This window comes from Chelonoidis abingdonii, chromosome 5 (genome assembly GCF_003597395.2).
Source record: "Chelonoidis abingdonii isolate Lonesome George chromosome 5, CheloAbing_2.0, whole genome shotgun sequence".
Taxonomy (NCBI): Eukaryota; Metazoa; Chordata; order Testudines; family Testudinidae; genus Chelonoidis; species Chelonoidis abingdonii.
Window position 1 is genome coordinate 32,993,053 of NC_133773.1, and position 19,584 is coordinate 33,012,636.

The following is a 19,584-nucleotide window of genomic DNA, read 5'->3' on the forward strand; positions in this document are numbered from 1 at the left end:
TCGTCCTCCTCCATCTCAGTTCAATCTGTTATAATCAGTACAGTATCCCTAGTTTATTTACTTTTGGTTAATTTTATGTCTTAACACTCCCCCCACCAATTACATGTCTTGAAAGGATAGTGCCGAAGTACACACAGCATTTTTTGCCAAGAAAATTTCTCTCATATATTACAGAACAATGGAAAAACTAAATCCAGCCAGTAAGAGAGGACAAGGTCTAGAGACTTGCAATTTTCAACTCTGGTCCGAAGCTGCATTTTGTGGATTTTATACCTTGCTAATGCATGAAGAGGCCCTATATTTGACAAAAAGCTATGGAAACAACAATTAATGTAGATATGCTTTTTTAAAAAAAATATATGAAGGCCACATATTTTCATTATAATTAGGCTTAGCTGAATTTATTTTGTATTATCTGATGAAATTGACCAATCAATATAAATTTTAATAGCATGAAATTATGGGGGGGGGGGGGTCAAGACAATTATTTAATGATGGAAGACATTGAAGTTCAAAAAGTTAAAACTTTACAAACAGTTAAAACACAGACTGTCAACATCAGGTCAAAATATACATAAAATAGATTGCCGTAAATCAACAAAGGGAATCATTGGAGTATGGTCCAATGAAATATTTTCTGAAAATTGTAACTAGAGTTATATACACAGAGACTGTTTATGAGTTGCTGAGTAAATAAATTATTAAATGCAAGACACATCAAAGAAAAAAGGATAAAAGCCAGGACTGACAGATTAGATGAGCCTGCATACTTAGAGAGGAACACATGTCTAAAAAAATTACAGAATGCTTCAATAAAGTACAATTCTTATTGTCCGAAAATTGCAAACAGTAGAGTTTCACTGATTTTATGAAGAAAATGAAAGACCCTCTTGCACCACTAGTTGCTCAAACCGTGTAGGACGTCAACATCAGTAAAATTACCAATTTTGAGAATCAGCATAAAGTATGCTATTTTCACAGCAAGATGTCTTCAAAAATATTAAATGACTAAAACAAGGATATCAAACATTAAGGACATGACCAGAAAAATGCTAGGAATGCACTGTGGCCTACTTATTGTCACATCAACCACTTCGTATATTAAAATCTTCTTTCCAGCAAAAACTGGCACAGGCATACCACTAACTACCTAGGATGCCACAAAGCTTCTAATATACTGGGGTCCCCTTCACTCAAGTTCACATGGAATTTTAGGATAGCATGAATTGATTTGTTGCCTTTAGCAAGAGTCTGGTAAGCTTCAGGAGGGGGTTGGTTTTTTCTCTTTATAATGTTAGGCAATTAACTTAGGGCAGGTCTACACTTAAAAAACTGCACCAGTGCAGCTGTGCCATTCTAGTGCTTTAGTGAAGATGCTATGTCTCCTGTCAGTGCAGTTAATCCATCTGCATGAGATGCAGTATCTACGTCAACAGGAGAAGCGCTACACTGGTGTTAGGTTGGTATAACTACATCACTCAGGTGCATGGATTTATAACTACATCGCTCAGGGGTGTGAAATCGATGCAAGTTTGTAGCTGTAGCGGCTCCAACCTCTGTCAGATAAAATACATAGCAGTTACATCAACTAACTAAATAGACTTAAGAAGTCATACAGATATTTGGAAGAAAAACTATTATGGAGAACATCGCTAACTTGCAAAAATGGACAGACACTGATGCATTGTTTCATCCTTTTCCATCCTACAGATTTCTCATCTAATGAAAGGTGTCAAATCATAGACTATCACTATTCAGTCAGAGGTTAAAATTATAGTTATAATCATGTCGGATCACCTCAATTAAGGCTCCTATTTTTCCAAGTTTAATTGTTTTCTTGTACATTTTATGCCCAAATTTATTTCCGACTCAAGTTTTATGATCTGTAACAATGAATCTTGAAATAAATATAAGCAACTACAGAAAAGTCAGAAAAGGCTCCGATAGTTCTAGTGGCTTCTCTTGCTATTTTCATATATGCCAGACATCTTTATTTTCCTTCTTGAGAAAGCAAAATATTTCATTTCTAATCTGTCCCTCTAAACTTATCTCCTGGTCTCAGCATTAGGAGTGAAAACTTGTGTTGCCATTTTATTCCGAATAATTTTTTTAATTGCTTTTACAGAAGGTACTAATAAATGTATAATAGGGAATAAGCCAAAAAGGCCTTTTCCCTGTCTATGAAATCTAGCTAATATGTCGTTTCCTAGCACAGGAACATTTATCCTTTATCACCACATATCAATGTCTGATGTGCAAGACAGTTCAAGATCCATGGGGCCCTATTATTCTCTCAAAAGAACAAAGTAATTTCCAATGAAGTAAAGGTAGTAAGACAAAAAGGAAACAACTGTGCCTCTGTTGATTTGCTCTAAGATTTTCATAACTAATTTTCTGAATTACGTCTGTTAAAATTAAACATGCAGCTCCACTCACTGTTTCAGAACTGGAGCATTTTATGTTACCAGCCCCTTCACTGGAGTTATACAATATTCCACCTAATATTTTGCTAACAAATTCAAAAGTGTATTTTCAAGTCACTTTAAAAAGGTTGTATAACCTTATTACATTTCAATTTAAAACACTCCTCCTCCAAGTTTTTAAAGGAAATCTTATCATTACCAACAACCAATGAAGCATATGACATCTTCAAGTTCCATATTTTTATATGGAATTAAAGTAATGGAAAATACTGATACCCTTGGTGGAGATGGATAGAATAGCTACCATAGATATGAAAAATAATCATGTATTGAATTAAGATGAGACAGGTCTCTGGAGATACTAGATATAACAGCTGAAGAAGAAAGATTAGCCACATCATGCTTTACTAACTAATGGCTGCCTGATAAATTGCATCACCTATTAACCTAGGGTCTTGTCTACACTACCTGCAACTTCAGGTACGTGAATAGCGTAGCTGAAGGTGACGTACTTAGGTCTACTTACCGGGGTGTCTTCACTGCAGTAAATCGACAGCTGATGCTCTCCTGTCGACTCTGCTTGTGCTTCTTGTTCTGGTGGAGTCTATGGAGAGCGCTCAGTGGTCAATTTATTGCGTCTAGTGTAGATTGACCCCCTTTGGATCAATTGTTGCCTGGTAGTGTAAACAAGCCCTTTGATTCCTAATGGAGGCTCTGGTAATTCTTTCTTCATAATTTCCAACCTCCTCAAAGCATAATGAAAATTCTGTGGACTTAACTGTGCCAATAAGACAAGATTAGAAATAAGAGTAAAGAGCAATAAAAGAGAAAATCTGATTATTGGCCATGATCATGGCCAATAAGACAGTGAAATGAAATTCTTCCAAGGTCATGTTAGAGGGAGAGGGAAAGGTGATCCTGGCACATCACAGCAAGGCAGTTGTCATTCTCTACCGAGTATTATAAACGAGGTAGTTTGCCTATATCAGACACTTAGTAACTTCTGTAATTGGAACACTGTTTATAAAACTTTCCCATGGTTCATAAAGCTCTCCAAACATAAGCAGAGTATAATTGTCAATTAAGGATAATATAATCGTATACTTATGCCGTGTCTTACATCCAATATATATTAAACCTCTGAAATGCAACTATCCTTTCAGTTAAGGATAGCAGCCAGCAGGTGGAGAACATCAAGAGTGCATAACAAAGGCAAGATGGTATTTCTGACCAAAGGCATTGGGGATTCAAGTTTTATTAAAAGCATTCATGACATCTGACCATTCATGAAAGGTAGAAAGAAATTGCCTTTTATGCTCTCCACTGAAAGAGCCACAAACAGTAAACTGCATGGGATGTGGAATGAATCTGAAGGGCCAAAAGCCAGGAATGTGTACGTAAAATCTTAACTACAGTTTCTATTAAGAACTTTTTTCAGACTCCACAGCTTGGTCTGGGGCATGAGGGTTAGCTAACAAAGAGCAATACATGGCTAAAAGAAAGAGGGGGTAGACAGACAACCTTGCATGTTTCAAGTTGATGAGCAAAGTCAGTGTGAAAGTAGAATGAATTATATTGTGAAAACAGAAAGGATTAAAGAAATGCTGTCTGTACTTTAAGCAAAACTGTTGGAATGCTGCACTCCAGGTGTCAGGAATACAGATATTAACATAGAACAACTGCACCGTTTAAGGGCAATTGGTGAAGTATTAGCCTTAGATCGATAAGAGTTAGTAAGGAAGTAGGATATGCATGCTGTGCCCCAGGGGAATTTTACTATTTTGCTTTCTTTGTCCCTTTGTCTAATTCCTGCTCTTTTATCTGTATAAATAAGACTGTTTGGGTCTTGCATGGCCACTCACATTATCTGGGTGCTATTGGCGGAGTGCTGCGCTAATAAAACAGAGTGGTTTGACAAATTGTGAGTCCTGATTCTAACTTTGACATCAGCATGACTCCAGATGGTGAGCTGTAATTGGGTGTCCTTACTGCGAGTTATAGACACATGAAGCACTGAGAAGGGCCTTGAAATTAACTCCCTGGTGCAGGAGGGAGATCATGGTACAATATCCCTCAGATGCCACATAGAGTTCAGGAGAGGCTTAACATGACTGACATCAGTTATAAACACCCTCCCCTCAGAACAGATGTATGCCAATCCTAGACCACAGAAATGTAAGGGTAAAACAACTATTTTAAAATATTAATTACTGCTTCTTTGCTTTTAATCTACAGCAGCGGTTCCCAAACTTGTTTCGCCGCTTGTGCAGGGAAAGCCCCTGGCATGCCGGGCCGGTTTGTTTACCTGCCGCGTCCGCAGGTTCAGCCGATAGCGGCTCCCAGTGGCCGCGATTCACTGCTCCAGACCAATGGGGGCTGAAGAAAGCAGCGTAGTTCCACATCACTTACATAATGCACAATATACTCTAAGATTTAAAATGTGTGTATGTGTTCATATTTTAAATCTTTTCAAATGTCCCTACTGAGGGTGGGGTGAACGAGCTGTTATGCTACTTAATTCATTCATATTTGTACTATATTAAGCAAAAGAGTGCAAACGTATAAAATCATAGTTGTAGTCAGAAAAGTTTGTACACAAAATGATGCTTCTGCAGTCAGCAGATTTCTTCTATGTCTGCATTCTAAATGATATTCAAGGCCCTATGTATTTTGTGGCTATAGAATATACTCATCCATCCTTTACCACATAACTGTCTTCCAGAATTTAAGCCTTCATTTACAAAATAATGCCTCTAATGTAAAAAGAGCCTTAAAATTATAACCCAAGTGTTAATCAAAACAGTAGTGACTTCCTGAGCGTGCAGACAGTCTGAAACAGTAACTCAGAGGGGCATTAACTGTCATTTGATAGATTGCTAGCCCTGAAAGGTGAAGTTTAATAACATAAACGTGAGCATTTAACTATTTCACTACTCATCGTTTAACCTTAAAACATACACCTAAGGTGTTTATCTACACAGTTCTCACACATGGTCCCACACAGCCCCAGCTGCTCAAAGTATCAAAAACTACAGCTTCCCCAGATAACTCAGGCTGGACACTGCTGGTACAAAGACACTGATCACTGAATAGCGTGAAACAAACACCACAGCGACACGAGGGCTGCCCTAACGGCGACCGACTTGCACACTTTATCCGGAGCCTGCGTTGTCTGACGAAAGGGAAGCTGCTGCGGAGGTCCCTGCAGGAGGAGGCAGGACAGACTTGGCACGGCCTGCCCGGCCAGCATCAAGCTTTGCCAGCAACAATGCCCGCAGCACGCGCCTGCTGCCGTTAAGGCCTGTTAGCTCGGACGGGCCAGCGCAGCAGGGAGGGAGCCGGAGCCCAGGCCCTTCGGCGCAGCATCTGCAGAGCGGAGCGCTCCTAACCGACAGCGCAGCAGGCCGCGGGGAAGCGCAGCCACCGAGAAAGCGGCCTGCAGAGCGCGGATCACCGGGGAAGGCCAGAACCCGTCACAACGTGCCGGGCCGGGCTCGGTAACTACCGGCCCCACGCTCCCCACAGTGCAGTCACCTCCTAGGGCAGAGCCGCCACTACCCTGGCGAAACTGCCCGGGGAGAGGGGGATATGCGCGGTCCAGGGCGGGGCTGAGCCCGCCTCACGGCTCCGCGCGCGCGCACACGGGGGGGGAGGGGGAGAGAAGGAACAATGGCGGCCCTGTCGCGTTCGGCCCCGCGCATCAGCACAAAAGAACTCGGCCTGACCCGAGAAAAACTCACATGAACCGGAGAAAGCCAGAGCCGAGGTCACCGCCTCCACCGCGGCGCCCGGATTAGGCGCGAGAGAAAGGACCTCTCGGGGCTGCCCTCAAGAGCGCCTGCCACTGAAATGGATAGTGCAACCTTAGCTCCCCTAATGAGCCATTTACAATAGCTACATACCCTCCGCAAAGAGCCCACGTCTGTACTCTGAATTCGTAGGGGGAGAACCTCACTTTATAAATAATTACAGTCGCTAGGCATCAGCGGTGTCACCCTCCTTCCCCGCAACAGAAACCAGGGTCCTTTCCTAGCGCCGGCGCTTAGTGCTGAGGTAAGAGAGGCGCGGGGCAGCCGGTTCTGCGGCACCTGTTCGCGCACAGGGGGTGGGCGCTCGCGCTCGGGAAGTGGTGACGTCCTCGTAAAGGGTCGGGGAGTTTCGGAGACACGCAGCAATGTTTGGAGTAGCAGCGGCGGCGCGAGGGCTCCTGTAGGTGGCTCGTGCCTCACGCCCAGCAGCTGTAGCAGGTACCCGTCCTTGTGCCCGGTCTTGCCCTGCTCCGCTGCGGACTCGCTGCTCTCCCACCGGGCTCTGCTGCTCCCCGCGCGCCGTACTCCAGGGGGAGGAGGGTCCTTGCAGCCACTACCCTGCTGGGCCCCGCGCTACGTACCCCTGGTGGGGTCTCTGCAGCCAGACTCATGCGCCCTGTGCACAATATTCTGCTGTCCCTTTACCTAAGCTGTCCTCGTTCTGGTCCCTTTTTTCCATTTCCCCAATTAAAATGAATAAAATTATATTCTTTGGAGAAAGAAAAGATGTATACGATTGTATGTAGCCTCTCCTCTTCCTGAGAGCCAGTGCAGGATTCTTTCTTGCAAGATATTGCTCTTTCAGTGCTTTTCAGAATGATGCCTTTGGAGCACCTCTGTATGGCCCCCAAACTGCAAATCTTATCAGTCTTTCAAGAAGTTATTCTTCTTGCTACTTGCTTCAAGGAGTGAGAACTCCGCCTACTAGAGGTGAGGGGAAAACCATCTGGTGAGTGTGGAAGCCAATGCATTATTTTTTGCAAAACTAACAAAAAGAAGTTTTAAGTTATTTTCCTTACGAAGATATGCTCACATCATGGTAAGTTTAAGCTTGTAGTGAGCTGCTTTCTTGAGTCTGCAGATAGAGAGCTACAGAGACTATTGCTCTTGGTAGCTTTGCCAAGTGGGTGCAGAGTAAGTTTACATGACTTCCTTTCACTTTCTCGTCTGCTTTTCAAAACCCTAGGAAGCATAGCGAAACTGATAAAAGTCAAGTCAATGTGGTTGCATGGTAATCTGTGAGCAAGGGCCGAGACGGAGCCCAACTATTTATGGGTGAGGATGCTCCCAAAATGACAGCTGAAGTAGAGGAGAGTTTGGGGAGTAGCAGAGTAGTGGACTCTTAACTGCTGAAAGGATGAAGGCAGAGAGCGTCTTTCTTCCAGCAGTCTATAATGAGAGGGAAAGGCATAAAATTTATTACCCAAGAGTTACCTAAACAAAGATAGAGCCCCCTGATCAGGGTCTTGGGAAAATAATATTTCCATTGCCCATTTTCTTGGGGTGAGACTATCTTCTCACAATGTGCTGCCTTTGGCTCTTCTGCTGGGCCTACTCTCAAATTTCCTATCTGCTGCTGGCTACTAGGTAACAGATACGCGTATCAGGTCCTCGCCCAGTCTGAGACTTGCAAGCTTTCCTGCAGCAGTTCAACAATTCTAATTAAAATAAATCTTCACCCTGGGAAGCTGCTTCATGTCTTTTATTCCCTGAATGTTTGTGGATGATGCCTAAATTGAAGGGGTAGTAAATATAAAGGAGGACAGAACTTTTTAAGTGCAAAGTAACCTGGAGATAGTAAAGCATGCCTTGCTGCAATGAGAATGCCATGAACCTGGGAGAGAAGAAACAAATATTGTGCATTCAGAATTGAGGGAAGTGATCAAGCAGCTGCATCCAACATATTAAAATTAGATTATTTTTATATTGTTTTCTTAATAGTTTCCAAATATTACATTTCTTCTAACAAAATGCCATAGTTGTAACTGAGAAATTGGGACCATAAGTGTCCACAAGAGGCTCTTGATTGTCTGAAATATGAAAATGTTTGATTTAAAAACGAAACAAAAACCCTCAATCTTCTAGTCTGTTTTAGTTTTAACCTTTATAGAAAAAAGGGCTTTAACGACTACTTTTAGAAGACTTTCTCACTTTGTTCCATGCCTGGATTTTGTTGTTAGAAAGAGTGAGGCTAACACGTACATACAACAAACATAAAACAATTTCCGATTAATCTTTAACCACTTTTGCGTTGTCCTTCCAATAAGAGAGACTGGGGAGTGATGATGTCTGCGTAGTTTCTTGCTTTCACTGTTTTACAAGTTGCATTGTTCTGTAATGAAAATAATGGACACCCTCGGACGTGAAGGGACAGGAGACATGAACATGTTTAGCTCTTCTGTATGATATAAATAAGCCTCTTCCTCAATTCTTTTTCAGTCTGAGCTGAGACTTAGTTGTTGGATTGTCCTCAAAGACTCACCAAATACAGTCTTTTTACATAATTTTTTCTTTAATGAACAAACCACATCTGAGATTTGTCAACAGTTATTTTTGCAAAATCTAATGCACGAAAATTGGAATTGGGGAAAAAACAATTGAAAGTAAAATCGAGAGTAATTCTAGAAAATTACAGGCAGGTATCTTACTTATTGTAGAGTGAATATAACTGAAATGTGAAATAAACAAAAGTATGACTACAATATTTAAGTGGAGGACTTATAAGGTTTATGTCTGCTAACCTTAATAAATGATACAATAAATCTATTACTGTCATTGTACAATAAGTTTATCAGATCCAATATATTTCTGTAAAACTGATTCCACTTATTTTCTTTTTTCTTAAATCTACCTAAATATTAAAATATGTAGGTGGTTACATTTGGTTCCTCAACTAGTTTGGATAGCTATTTTGTACTTGTAGAAGGATTGCTTCTCATTTCAAAGATCATCTGTATAGCCAAGGGACTTTTAAAAAGATGAAGTAAGGATATTTAAACATACTTAAATGCTATCACATTTTCATTCTCAAGAAAAGTCTTTACAGTGGGAAGTTCTTGGTCAGAATCTCACACTTAATTACATTCAGATTTCTGAAACTTTTGGTAAAAGCAGTTTAGTGAAGCAGTATTGTTGCCATTAAAGTTTACACTGTGTAATTCCATGTAAGTATATCTAACTAGTTGACAAAAAGGTGGAAAGATGTCAAGGTAGTAATTTAAGTGTTTGTATGATACATTTGACCGCCAGAGCCCAATTCACTGCCTTTTATGTTCAAAGAGGCTCTTCTGTATCTCTTGTACTTTTATTACGTTATTGACACTGAGTTTTGTCTAGCCAGTTAACTATTTTTGCATATTTTTATGATGAATACCAGTTTTAAATGAGTGGTTCCCAAACTCAGGGCTGTGGAGTGCTTGCTCGTGGTCATTGATAGCTGATTGATCATATGGTCTGGTTTTCCTTTTTTGCTTCCAGCTCCTACATTTTAATAAAGACAGCTAAAAATGCTTTTTTTCCTTAATCTTGCTTTTTCTAAATTAGCAATTGCTGTAGTTGCAGTGGGAATGTTAAGGGATTGGGAAAGGTTCATGAAACAATTTCTTTTAAGATATGGATTTGGTTAAGATAATCAACTACATTAGACATGTTTGGTTGCTCCTATTTTTTTAATTATTACTTTAAAGGCAGGATTGTTTTAGTCTATTTTAATTCTGGAAAACTGCGTGATTTAAATAAGAAACAAAGTACCTATATTTGCAAAATTTAGAAACCTATATTTGTATTTCTGTTTTCTTTAATTAGAGGTGGACATTCTAGTTCTAATATCTGACTACATTTGCTGAGGAAGACTTAATTCATCCATGGTTTGTGCACTGGAGGGACTTTCCAGCATAGGGGTTGAGCCTGCAAACATTTATTGCTAGCTGAAATAATCACTAAATGGGACTACCCATGATCGTGTGCACTCGGCATAGTAATAAGTATTTGCAGGGTTTGGCATTAAAAGAAAAAGGTACCGTGAGACCCATTAGTAGTGTTCACCTCAAATATGAACTTATTAAAAATATTAGGGTGGTAATAAGGTATTACTGGTATTGGTTAGTGTTTGTGGGTCCTGTAATGGAAGTGGGGTTTTAAGATTTATTTGAATGGAGATCATGGAATTGGGAGTATGTTCTAGACATGGGATGCAGCATGGTTCACTTCTGAGACTAAAGTTTCTGCGCAAGACCTTCTTAGTGGATGTGTTAGCCTATCATGCCGCTTTTCTACCTCAGATTCTTAGCATATCATTATTGGAAGCAACTACTTCATTTTTTGCCATTTTGAAAATGCTGAGGTACAAATAAACAGTCATCTTTTTTCCCCCTAAGCTACAGTTGTTTGTTTAAAGTTTTATTCATGTCTAGTTGTATTGCAAAAAAAATAAAAAATTGATGCTTTGCTTATCATAATTCGTTCTTACAACTTGTAGAATTGTTATATTTCTCTGTAGCAAAAAGGCTTTGTGTACAATCAAAACCAAACAAGCATGTGTGTCTATGGGGTGAATGAGTTGGTTTATATGTTAAGTCTCCAGTCCTGCAAGCACTTGGGAATGTGTTTAACTGTAAGCGTAAGACTGTGTGTGTAAGAGTTTGCACAATCAGGGCCTGACTTTATAGAAGACAAACAGTTAAAGTGTTGATATTGTGTCTTGCTCTATACAGGCAGACCCCTGCACTCTCTGAAGTCAGTGAGGTGCTAATGTCTATCTGTGTAGGATCAGGGTCAAATAAATGTACACTTAACTGAAGAAATACAGAAAAAAAGTATATCTTTAAAAAAAATCTGTGTTGGGTAATATAATAAAGCATTACTATAAAAACGTTAGACTATGCTGTTTCTCATTTATTTTCTTAAGATAGCAACTACATAATAGCACAGAATATCTGAGATTACTTCTGAATTTAGTATTTTTAATGCATTCGTTTGTGGCAGAACAAATGCTTAATTCTGTCATATGTTTGTAGATTATATTTGCTGTGTACAACAACCTTGTTTAAAATTTAAACCAAAATGGCCAAATATCGTCTCATTTTTGTTGTTGCAAATCAGGATTTTCAAAATATGAAGAAACATCAAATCTGAAGTTCCATTTCTTTTGTCGAACATCAAATTTCAGTGTGTAAAGTTAGGCAGCATTAGCTTAAATACAGCACACATTACCTCAACGTTAAATATACAGCCCATATATTTGTTATATTTACACTCCAGTCAGTTATTTCTACATTCAGTGTAGATTTATTTTAATTTTTTGTTTTAACTCAGAGGGAGAGTGATTCACAAAGGGAAGCTGAGAAGGTGGCTATGAACAAGGTGGCATTCCTTCAGTAAAGAGCTACTCTTGACTAGCATATTTTTTTTAGTATTCCATGCTCTATTTTTCTTGGATAACTTTCTCAGTAACAGAATGACCTTAGTGTAATGCTTCAGGGCAATATTAAGCTAGAAACGAAAAAAAACCCCTAGTATTCAGGTTCCTCAGTACTTTCTAAACAATTTTATTTTACTAAGTGTGTTGTTTCATGTCATTCTTAAGATGATGGAAAACTATGACTGGCATGTAGAGAACACTGGGGGTTGGGCTGGGCTGCTAAGTGCAAGAGACGAGCCAAGTCATCACACACTGAAACTCAGCTTCTGACTCCCACGTGTATCTCATCAGAATAATCCATTGAACCTGCCTGGCTGGGCTCATATTCCTATTTTATAGCTTCTCCTTACTTGAGCTCTGATGGCTTAGTTCTCAAATTTTGAATATTTATGACTCCACCTACCAGGGGAATTTGCTCATGGATAAATACTGATCCACCCAGTGACTAGCAGCCCTTAATTTCTGGATGGTTCTGGGCACTTCAGGTAAATGGCCTTACTATGTCTTACTGCATGTGTACACAGAGATACATACACAATTTCTCAGCGACCTCCCTCTGTCTCTGAACAAATAAACAATCCACATGCCTTTTGCACTGCAGAATTTTTTTATTCTTTCTGGGGTGGGGGTGGGAGTTATGTAAAAAGTGAGAAATAGCAGTGTGTGCAGCCAGAAAGGAGCAGTGCTGAGGTCAAAGCAGAACACTGGGAAGAAGGGACCACAATCTTCATAGTACCTTGGAACCTGACAAAAAAAACCTGCTATGGCTGCAGATTGTAAAAAAGACCCTATTTGGGAATATTTTCAAGAAATTCCTGTCCCGCTAGGTAAAAAAGGAACACATGCCAAATGTAAACAGTGCAACAGAGAGATGCAAGGTCTGGCTATCCGAATGAAACACCATTATAAAAAAATGCTTTTCAGAGGGCAATGATTTTAAAGATGATTATGTGGACATGCCTGAATAGTCTGGATCAACTAGTTAGTAAATTTATTTATGCACCATTCTTATGGACTGCCTAACATATTTTATGCTAGTAAATAATCATTTAGATTATTGTCATATACTTGTGTTTTGGGTGGATTACTTTACTTATGAATTTCAAAACATTTTCAAAATATAATTGGTATGTTACTTTGTTATGGGAGTATTTATCAGTTTTGTTTTTACTGTTACTGATGGACTTCTGAAGTCAACTTATTTTATTTTATTGATAATCAAGCATCCCAATAAAACTTTACTTTTAAACAGGAAATCTTCACCTAGGAAGTTATGAATTTTAATTTTTTTTTTCAAACTGTTTGGTATGGTGCTAGAGATAAGGGTTTAAATAGATTTAGATAATCCTTATTTGTTAATTTCCTTTTAAAACGGGGTTTAGAATAAATTGTGTAAGTGGTATAAACAGCTGCAGTAAGAGGAATTGATTATTTATAACCTCCCTTTTTTTAAACCCATGAACTGAATAGCACTCAATGAGGGAGAGTAACTTTTTTTTAGGGCTGTCAAGCGATTAAAAATAATTGCACGATTAATCATGCTGATAAGCAATAATAGAATACCATTTATTTAAATATTTTGGATATTTTCTACATTTTCAAATATATTAATTTCAATTACAACACAGACTACAAAGTGTACAGTGCTCACTTTATATTTATTTTATTACAAATATTTGTACTATAAAAAAACAAGAGATAATATTTTTCAGTTCACCTAATACAAGTACTGTAGTGCAATCTCATCATGAAAGTGCAACTTACAAATGTAGAATTAAGTACACGCAAAAGGGCATTCAAAAGTAAAACAATGTACAACTTCAGAGCCTACAAGTGCATTCAGTCCTACTTCAGCCAGTTGCTCAGACATACAATTTGTGACAATTTGGTTACAATTTGCAGGAGATACAATCTGCCTGCTAGTTGCTTGCAATGTCACCTGAAAGTGAGAACAGGTGTTAGCTACAACAGAGCCATGCAGGCATCACAAGATATGTATGTGCCAGATGCCTTCAACCATGCGCATGAAGGCACATGCATGCTTCAACCACCCTTCCAGAAGACGTGTCCATGCTGAGGATGGGTTCTTCTCGATAATGATCTAAAGCAGAGCAGACCACATGTTCATTTTCATTATTTGAATCAGATGCCACCAGCAGAAAGCTGATTTTCTTTTTTGGTGGTTCGAGTTCTGTAGTTCCGCATCCAAGTGTTGCTCTTTTGAGACTTCTGAAAGCATGCGCCACACCTCATCCCTCTCAGATTTTGGATGACACTTTAGATTCTTAAACCTTGGGTCGAGTGCTGTAGCTATTTTTAGAAATTTCACATTGGTACTTCTTTGCATTTTGTCAAATCTGCAGTGACAGTATTCTTAAAACTAACGTGCTGGGTCATCATCCAAGACTGCAATAACATAGAATATATGGCAAGATGCAGGAAAAACAGACATGCAGTTATACACCAAGCGGTTCAGTCACAAATTTAATTAATGTGTTTGTTTATTTTTTACGAGCATCATCTGGATGGAAGCATGTCCTCTAGAATGGTGTCCGAACCATGAAGGAGCATATGAATGTTTAGCATATCTGGCACGTAAATACCTTGCTATGCCGGCTACAAAAGTGCCATGCGACCTCCTGTTTTCACTGTTAGGTGACATTGTAAATAAGCAGGCAGCCTTATCTCCATAAATGTAAACAAACTTGTTTGTCTTAGTGATTGGCTGAACAAGAAGTAGGACTGAGTAGACTTGTAGGCTCTGAAGTTTTACATTGTTTTGTTTTTTACTTTTATTTTTGCAGTTGTGTTAAAAATCTACATTTGTAAGTTGTACTTTCATGATAGAGATTGCACTACAGTACTTGTATGAAGTGAATTGAAAAATACTGTACTATTTTTTTATCATTTTTAAAGTGCAAATATCCAAAAATATTTAATACATTTCAAAATTTTAATTGGTATTCTGTTGTTTAACACTGCAATTAATTGTGATTTTTTAATCGTGATTAAATTTTTTGAGTTAAATGTGTGAGTTAACTACAATTAATCAACAGCCCTATTTTCTTTTAGCTTAGGAGTTTTAGCATAAGAGGTTGTGAGTCTCCATCATCTTCAGTGTCATCTGCAGGTACAGTAGAACTTCAAAGTTATGAACACCAGAATTACAAAATGACCAGTCAACCACATACCTCATTTGGAACCGGAAGTACACTACTAGGTAGTAGCAGAGACCAAAAGAAAAAAAGACAAATTCAGTACTGTATTGTGTTAAACATAAACTACTTAAAAAAAAAAAAAAAAAAAAAGGAAAGCAGCATTTTTCTTTTGTATAGTAAAATTGACTTAATATAGCTTTGAAATGTTCAGTTGTAAACTTTTGAAAGAACAACCATAATGTATTGTTCAGAGTTATGAGTATGTCAGAGTTACGAATGTTCCTGAGGTGTTTGTATCTCTGAGGTTCTACTGTACCACCAGCAGTGCTACAACTAAACAATTGACAGACAATAAATTACCTTTGTGTTTAAAAAAACAAAAAGCTTCATCATCCAGTAAAACCACCGATCATAATCAGGACCAGCAAATTCCAGCAAACTCCATAGATGAAAAGATTGTTCAGTTTGTTTATGCAACAGATTCTTCCTTTTGTCTTGTTCAGAATAAACAATTCAGTGACATAGTTCAGTCATTATGACCAAGCTACTCTCCACTTAGCAAAGAAGACATTGCTAGAAAGTTGCTGGATATGTGTATGAGAAGGAAAGTGAACAGTGTGCAAAAAGCATTGATGGGAAATTTGTTAATCGGCTCCATCGATCAAGACTCGGTGTACACAATGACCTAATATGTGCTTGTGTGATGACAGAAGATGGGGTTGTTTATCTCTCAGAAACAATTGACACATCAGGAAAGGCCTACATAGAAGAATATTTAAAACTGAACAAAAATTCACATGTCAAGTGTGCAGTTTTTTCACAGATAATGCTGCAAATGTAGCAAAGATGAGAAGAAATCTGGAAAAAAAGAATGAAAGGAACCTGACACTTATAACCTAGCACTGTGCAGTGTTCATTTGGTGCATCTTTCAGCCAAAGACTTAAGTATAACTTAAGAATAAAGGACAATGTTGCTGAAATTATTTCTACAACAACCACTTCGTTTCATTTTTTCTAAAGAGAGCAGGACGATCCAAATTAATTCTTCCCCAAGATGTGCGATGGAATTCAGTGTTTTGAACTATTTATTAAGAGCAGGCCTATTCAGATGGCAATTTGTGAACAAAACGGTGACAAAATTGATGGAACTATCACAAGCAAAGTAGATAACATGGGACTAAAGAGAAATGTAAAGATATGCTGAATATACTGAAACATATTTCCATAGCCTTTGATAATTCAGAAAATATTCTGCTGTATTGCCAATGCTGCTGAAATTTGGAAAGAACTTCAAGAGACATGGAAGAAATACCCAACAACAAACTTAAAGTGCAGGCAGTAAAGAAGCAGATTTTCTTGCCAGTATTGTCAACCCAAAGTACAAAGGGAAGGTGCCTAACTGCTGAAAAACGTGCTGTTCTATGCCATGGGCATCTAATAATCACTCATCAATCATGCCAACCATAATAAATTTCTGGGCTGGAGGTGAACCATTCAAGTAGTACATTTTTGCAGATATTTTAAAGAGTCACCATTCAACTGGTGGAATTCACTAGCTAAGCACCTGGATCCAGAGTTTGTTGAAGTGCTAAACCAGCTTTTGACAGCTCCCTCTTCTGCAGGCTCAGAATATTTTCTTTATTTGGACTAATTCAGTAGATTGGGGGTTGAAAAAGGAGGAACACTTGTCTTTCTCTTCCGGTGTATGAATAAAAATGAGGAGGGTGGGGATGTCCTAATTTTTAAAAGTTTGAAGGAGTAAGTAACTTAAGAGACTGTTACCTCGTTTTCAAGAGACTTATGCAAGTAGGAACTTAAGCTCTAGTCACTTTTACTTAGACATATTTGAAAGTTTTCCCAGGCTGACCTGAAATGATCAATTTGGTTCACTGCGGTTAATCTTTCTGTTTCTTTAGTGAATCATTTTAGTTGTAAATATGAAACATGTTTTGATGATAGAAGTTTATGTATCCAAAACATTTAAGGTGGTTTTGTTTAATAAATATAAGTATTATATGCGGTCTTGTGTGTTTAATTAAATTCCAGTTACCATCGTAATATGGCTTGACACAAATCATGAGCAAAAAGTTTAACAGAAAATCATGAATGAATTATTACTTATATAACATAGTAAAATGTACAATTTAATAAGCATCTGAAAATATTAAGGTATAGAGTTGCTTAAATAGATGTATATATTTATAGAGTCGCCTTAAGTAGAAAAAAGATGTACCTTTCTTAGAAAAAAAAACTGAACTACAAACTGAAATAAGAATAGGAGTACTTGTGGCACCTTAGAGACTAACAAATTTATTGAAATGTTCATCAAAATTATTTATTTAAATTGAGACTTTCCACTTCGTGATTTAAATTGCCTTGCCTTTAAATAAGTTCACCCTGAATGCCAAGTTAAAATTCCATTTTACTCCTTACTCTATCTTCCTTTCTGTCCTTCCACTCACCTTTGTAGTCTTTCTCACATGCCGTGTGCACACACAAGCACATGCTGTCTCTTTGTGAAGCCCTGGCAACAGGGACAGTCATATATAATGATGGCCTATGCTTCCAGGCTTCACAGTCCAAAACTGATTGGGCATATGGGTTAAGCAAAGTCAAACCCTCAGCTGCATCAGATTCTGATGCTTGGTCCTTCAAGACATTAGCATCCAGCTGAAGAGGCATCATGTGTCACTTTGGGGAGTATGTGTAACCTGATCTGTCACACATGTATTTATTGGAGAGTGGGGGGAGAGAAGGGTACTTTTGTTTTTGTTTTATTCTTGGATTGCACAGCTGTTACATATTTTTCAAAAGAAGTGCTAGTGAAATTTTAACTGTAAATTAATTGAAATGCCATGTAATGCTTGACCCAGACTAGGGAACTTGCTTCCCCAAGAGATAAGAATGATGATGGAACTCACCACTTCCAGAACTAAAAGCAAAGCTCATTTTTTTAAAATCAGTATTTCCAATAACTTTTTCATGTACAGACACCTCACTTGCCACCCTTACACGTGAACATAAACAAACAAAACCTACCAACTAATCAAGCTGTTTTTCCTATTTGGTTGGGAAAGAAGTAGGAGGGGAAGAGAAACTATTATTTTCTATTTTTGAATACTGTATTTATGAGATGTTGATATACTCCAGTAATGAAGGGTTATATGAGGTACTAAAGATACTCAACAAATGGTGTTGAATTTTGAGAAACTTAACGTGTGGTCTGCTAGTATGTGATGTGGTTTTAGGAATATATTTTTCTTTCATTCCATTTAAAATCCATCTTTAACCGTCAAGATAATGCAGACTCTGTTTTATATTAAGACTGCTTAGTTTCTTTTGTTGGTTGCTTTAGTTAACTTGATATTAACACAGTCTTCACTATAAATCTGAAGTTTATTTTAATCCCTAAACATTGCTTAACACTATCTAGCTGCTCCATTACTTTTGTAAAGCAGCAGGGCTGCATAACTATGATACTGATGCACAAGTGTATTTTTTTTGTTTTGTTTTACTAAGGCTTATGCTTCAGTGGCTTTATTACTTTTAATCTATTCTATCTAAAAATTTTGGCAATATTAATCATTTGTTAATCAGCAAACCCTTTTTGCCATAGCTAGAAATTCACCTAAAATCTTTCATTTTCTTTTCAGGGGTGTGCATTGCTTGGAAGGATTAAAGGGGGGGGAAAATGTTTCCCTTGAAGGATGCTGTGATGGGTGCCTCCACTTTCTTTGCTTCAGCTCTGCCACATGATGTCTGTGGAAGCAATGGTCTTCCTCTCACGCCAAACTCCATCAAAATTTTGGGTCGTTTTCAAATCCTTAAGACAATCACCCATCCCAGACTTTGTCAGTATGTGGACATTTCTAGAGGAAAGCATGGTGAGTGTTTTCTTTCCTAGGGAAATTGCATTTTTTTTTTTTTGCAAGAAGGTATTTTACAGTAATGATTATGTTGATGTGTGAAGGTAGCTGCCCCAGTAAAATTTTTCCTTTGTTGCTTACATTGGAGAAATTGTGTCAATTTTGTTTTCAAGTCAGCAGTGTGCCTTAACCTGGACTGACTCTTTAGCAGTCTTATTGTTCTGTCATTACACATAACAAAAGCAGATGTAAGAGGTAATATCTTTCATTGGACCAACGTTTGTTGGTGAAAGAGACAAGTGTCACTCTTAGTACCTTTCCCAGACCTGAAGAAGAGCTGTGTATCTCGAAAGATTGTGTCTTTCACCAACAGATGTTGGTCCAGTAAAAAGATATTATCTCACTCACCTTGTCTCTTTAATATTCTGGGGCTGACTTGGCTACAGTAATGCTCCATGAAAGCAGATGTAGGTGGTTTGGCTGAAGGTCGCTGTAATCCAGTTATCCGCATAACACGGAGTGATAACTTTTAGGTATTTACTGTGATACAGCATGGCCAGAAGGCAGCATAAGAGTGTTAGCAGGGGGCCTTATTCCCTGCCAAGGGAGGAAGGTTTGCTTTAGATTAACTAGAACAGCTGTGGCCAGTTAAGAGCACCTGACTCCAGTTAGAGCACCTGACTCCAGTTCATGGGATATAAACCCCTGCCTCAGTCAGACCAGGGGATGTGTAGTTGAAGGAAAAGGTTGGTGGAGCGAGTGCGATTGCAAAGAGAAGAGTTTGCTCCAGAAGAGAATAGAAGGTTTGGAGGAGTGCTCGGTGATTTGGGAAGCCCAAAGAAACCTAGGTAAGGGGCACCATGGCTTGTATAGACAGAAGAGCGGAGAAGCCTTCCACAGCTGACGGTA

At 38.5% G+C, this 19,584-nt stretch overlaps 2 protein-coding genes across 5 annotated transcripts in view; one reads left to right on the top strand and one right to left on the bottom strand.

Annotated features, from left to right (window-relative positions):
• The window catches only part of AIMP1 (aminoacyl tRNA synthetase complex interacting multifunctional protein 1), a 67,960-nt gene extending 61,710 nt beyond the window's left edge, over window positions 1-6,250 (bottom strand). For 2 of the 3 annotated variants that reach the window (XM_032794231.2, XM_075066216.1), the window contains exon 1: window positions 6,164-6,207. Coding sequence is in view for 1 of the 3 variants with exons in the window: in XM_032794230.2 (XP_032650121.1) it covers window positions 6,164-6,165 (2 nt within the window). In the remaining 2 variants the exon portion in view is untranslated. Of the gene's footprint in view, window positions 1-6,163 lie in introns of all 3 variants that reach the window. The other variant, XM_032794230.2, reaches the window with a different exon arrangement.
• A 218-nt stretch (window positions 6,251-6,468) lies between these two features.
• TBCK (TBC1 domain containing kinase) overlaps window positions 6,469-19,584 on the top strand; it is a 173,901-nt gene continuing 160,785 nt past the window's right edge. For both annotated transcript variants that reach the window (XM_032794227.2, XM_032794228.2), the window contains exons 1-2: window positions 6,469-6,670; window positions 18,463-18,693. In XM_032794227.2, the coding sequence (XP_032650118.1) occupies window positions 18,501-18,693 (193 nt within the window). In that variant the 5' untranslated portion in view covers window positions 6,469-6,670; window positions 18,463-18,500. The remainder of the gene's footprint in view (window positions 6,671-18,462; window positions 18,694-19,584) is intronic.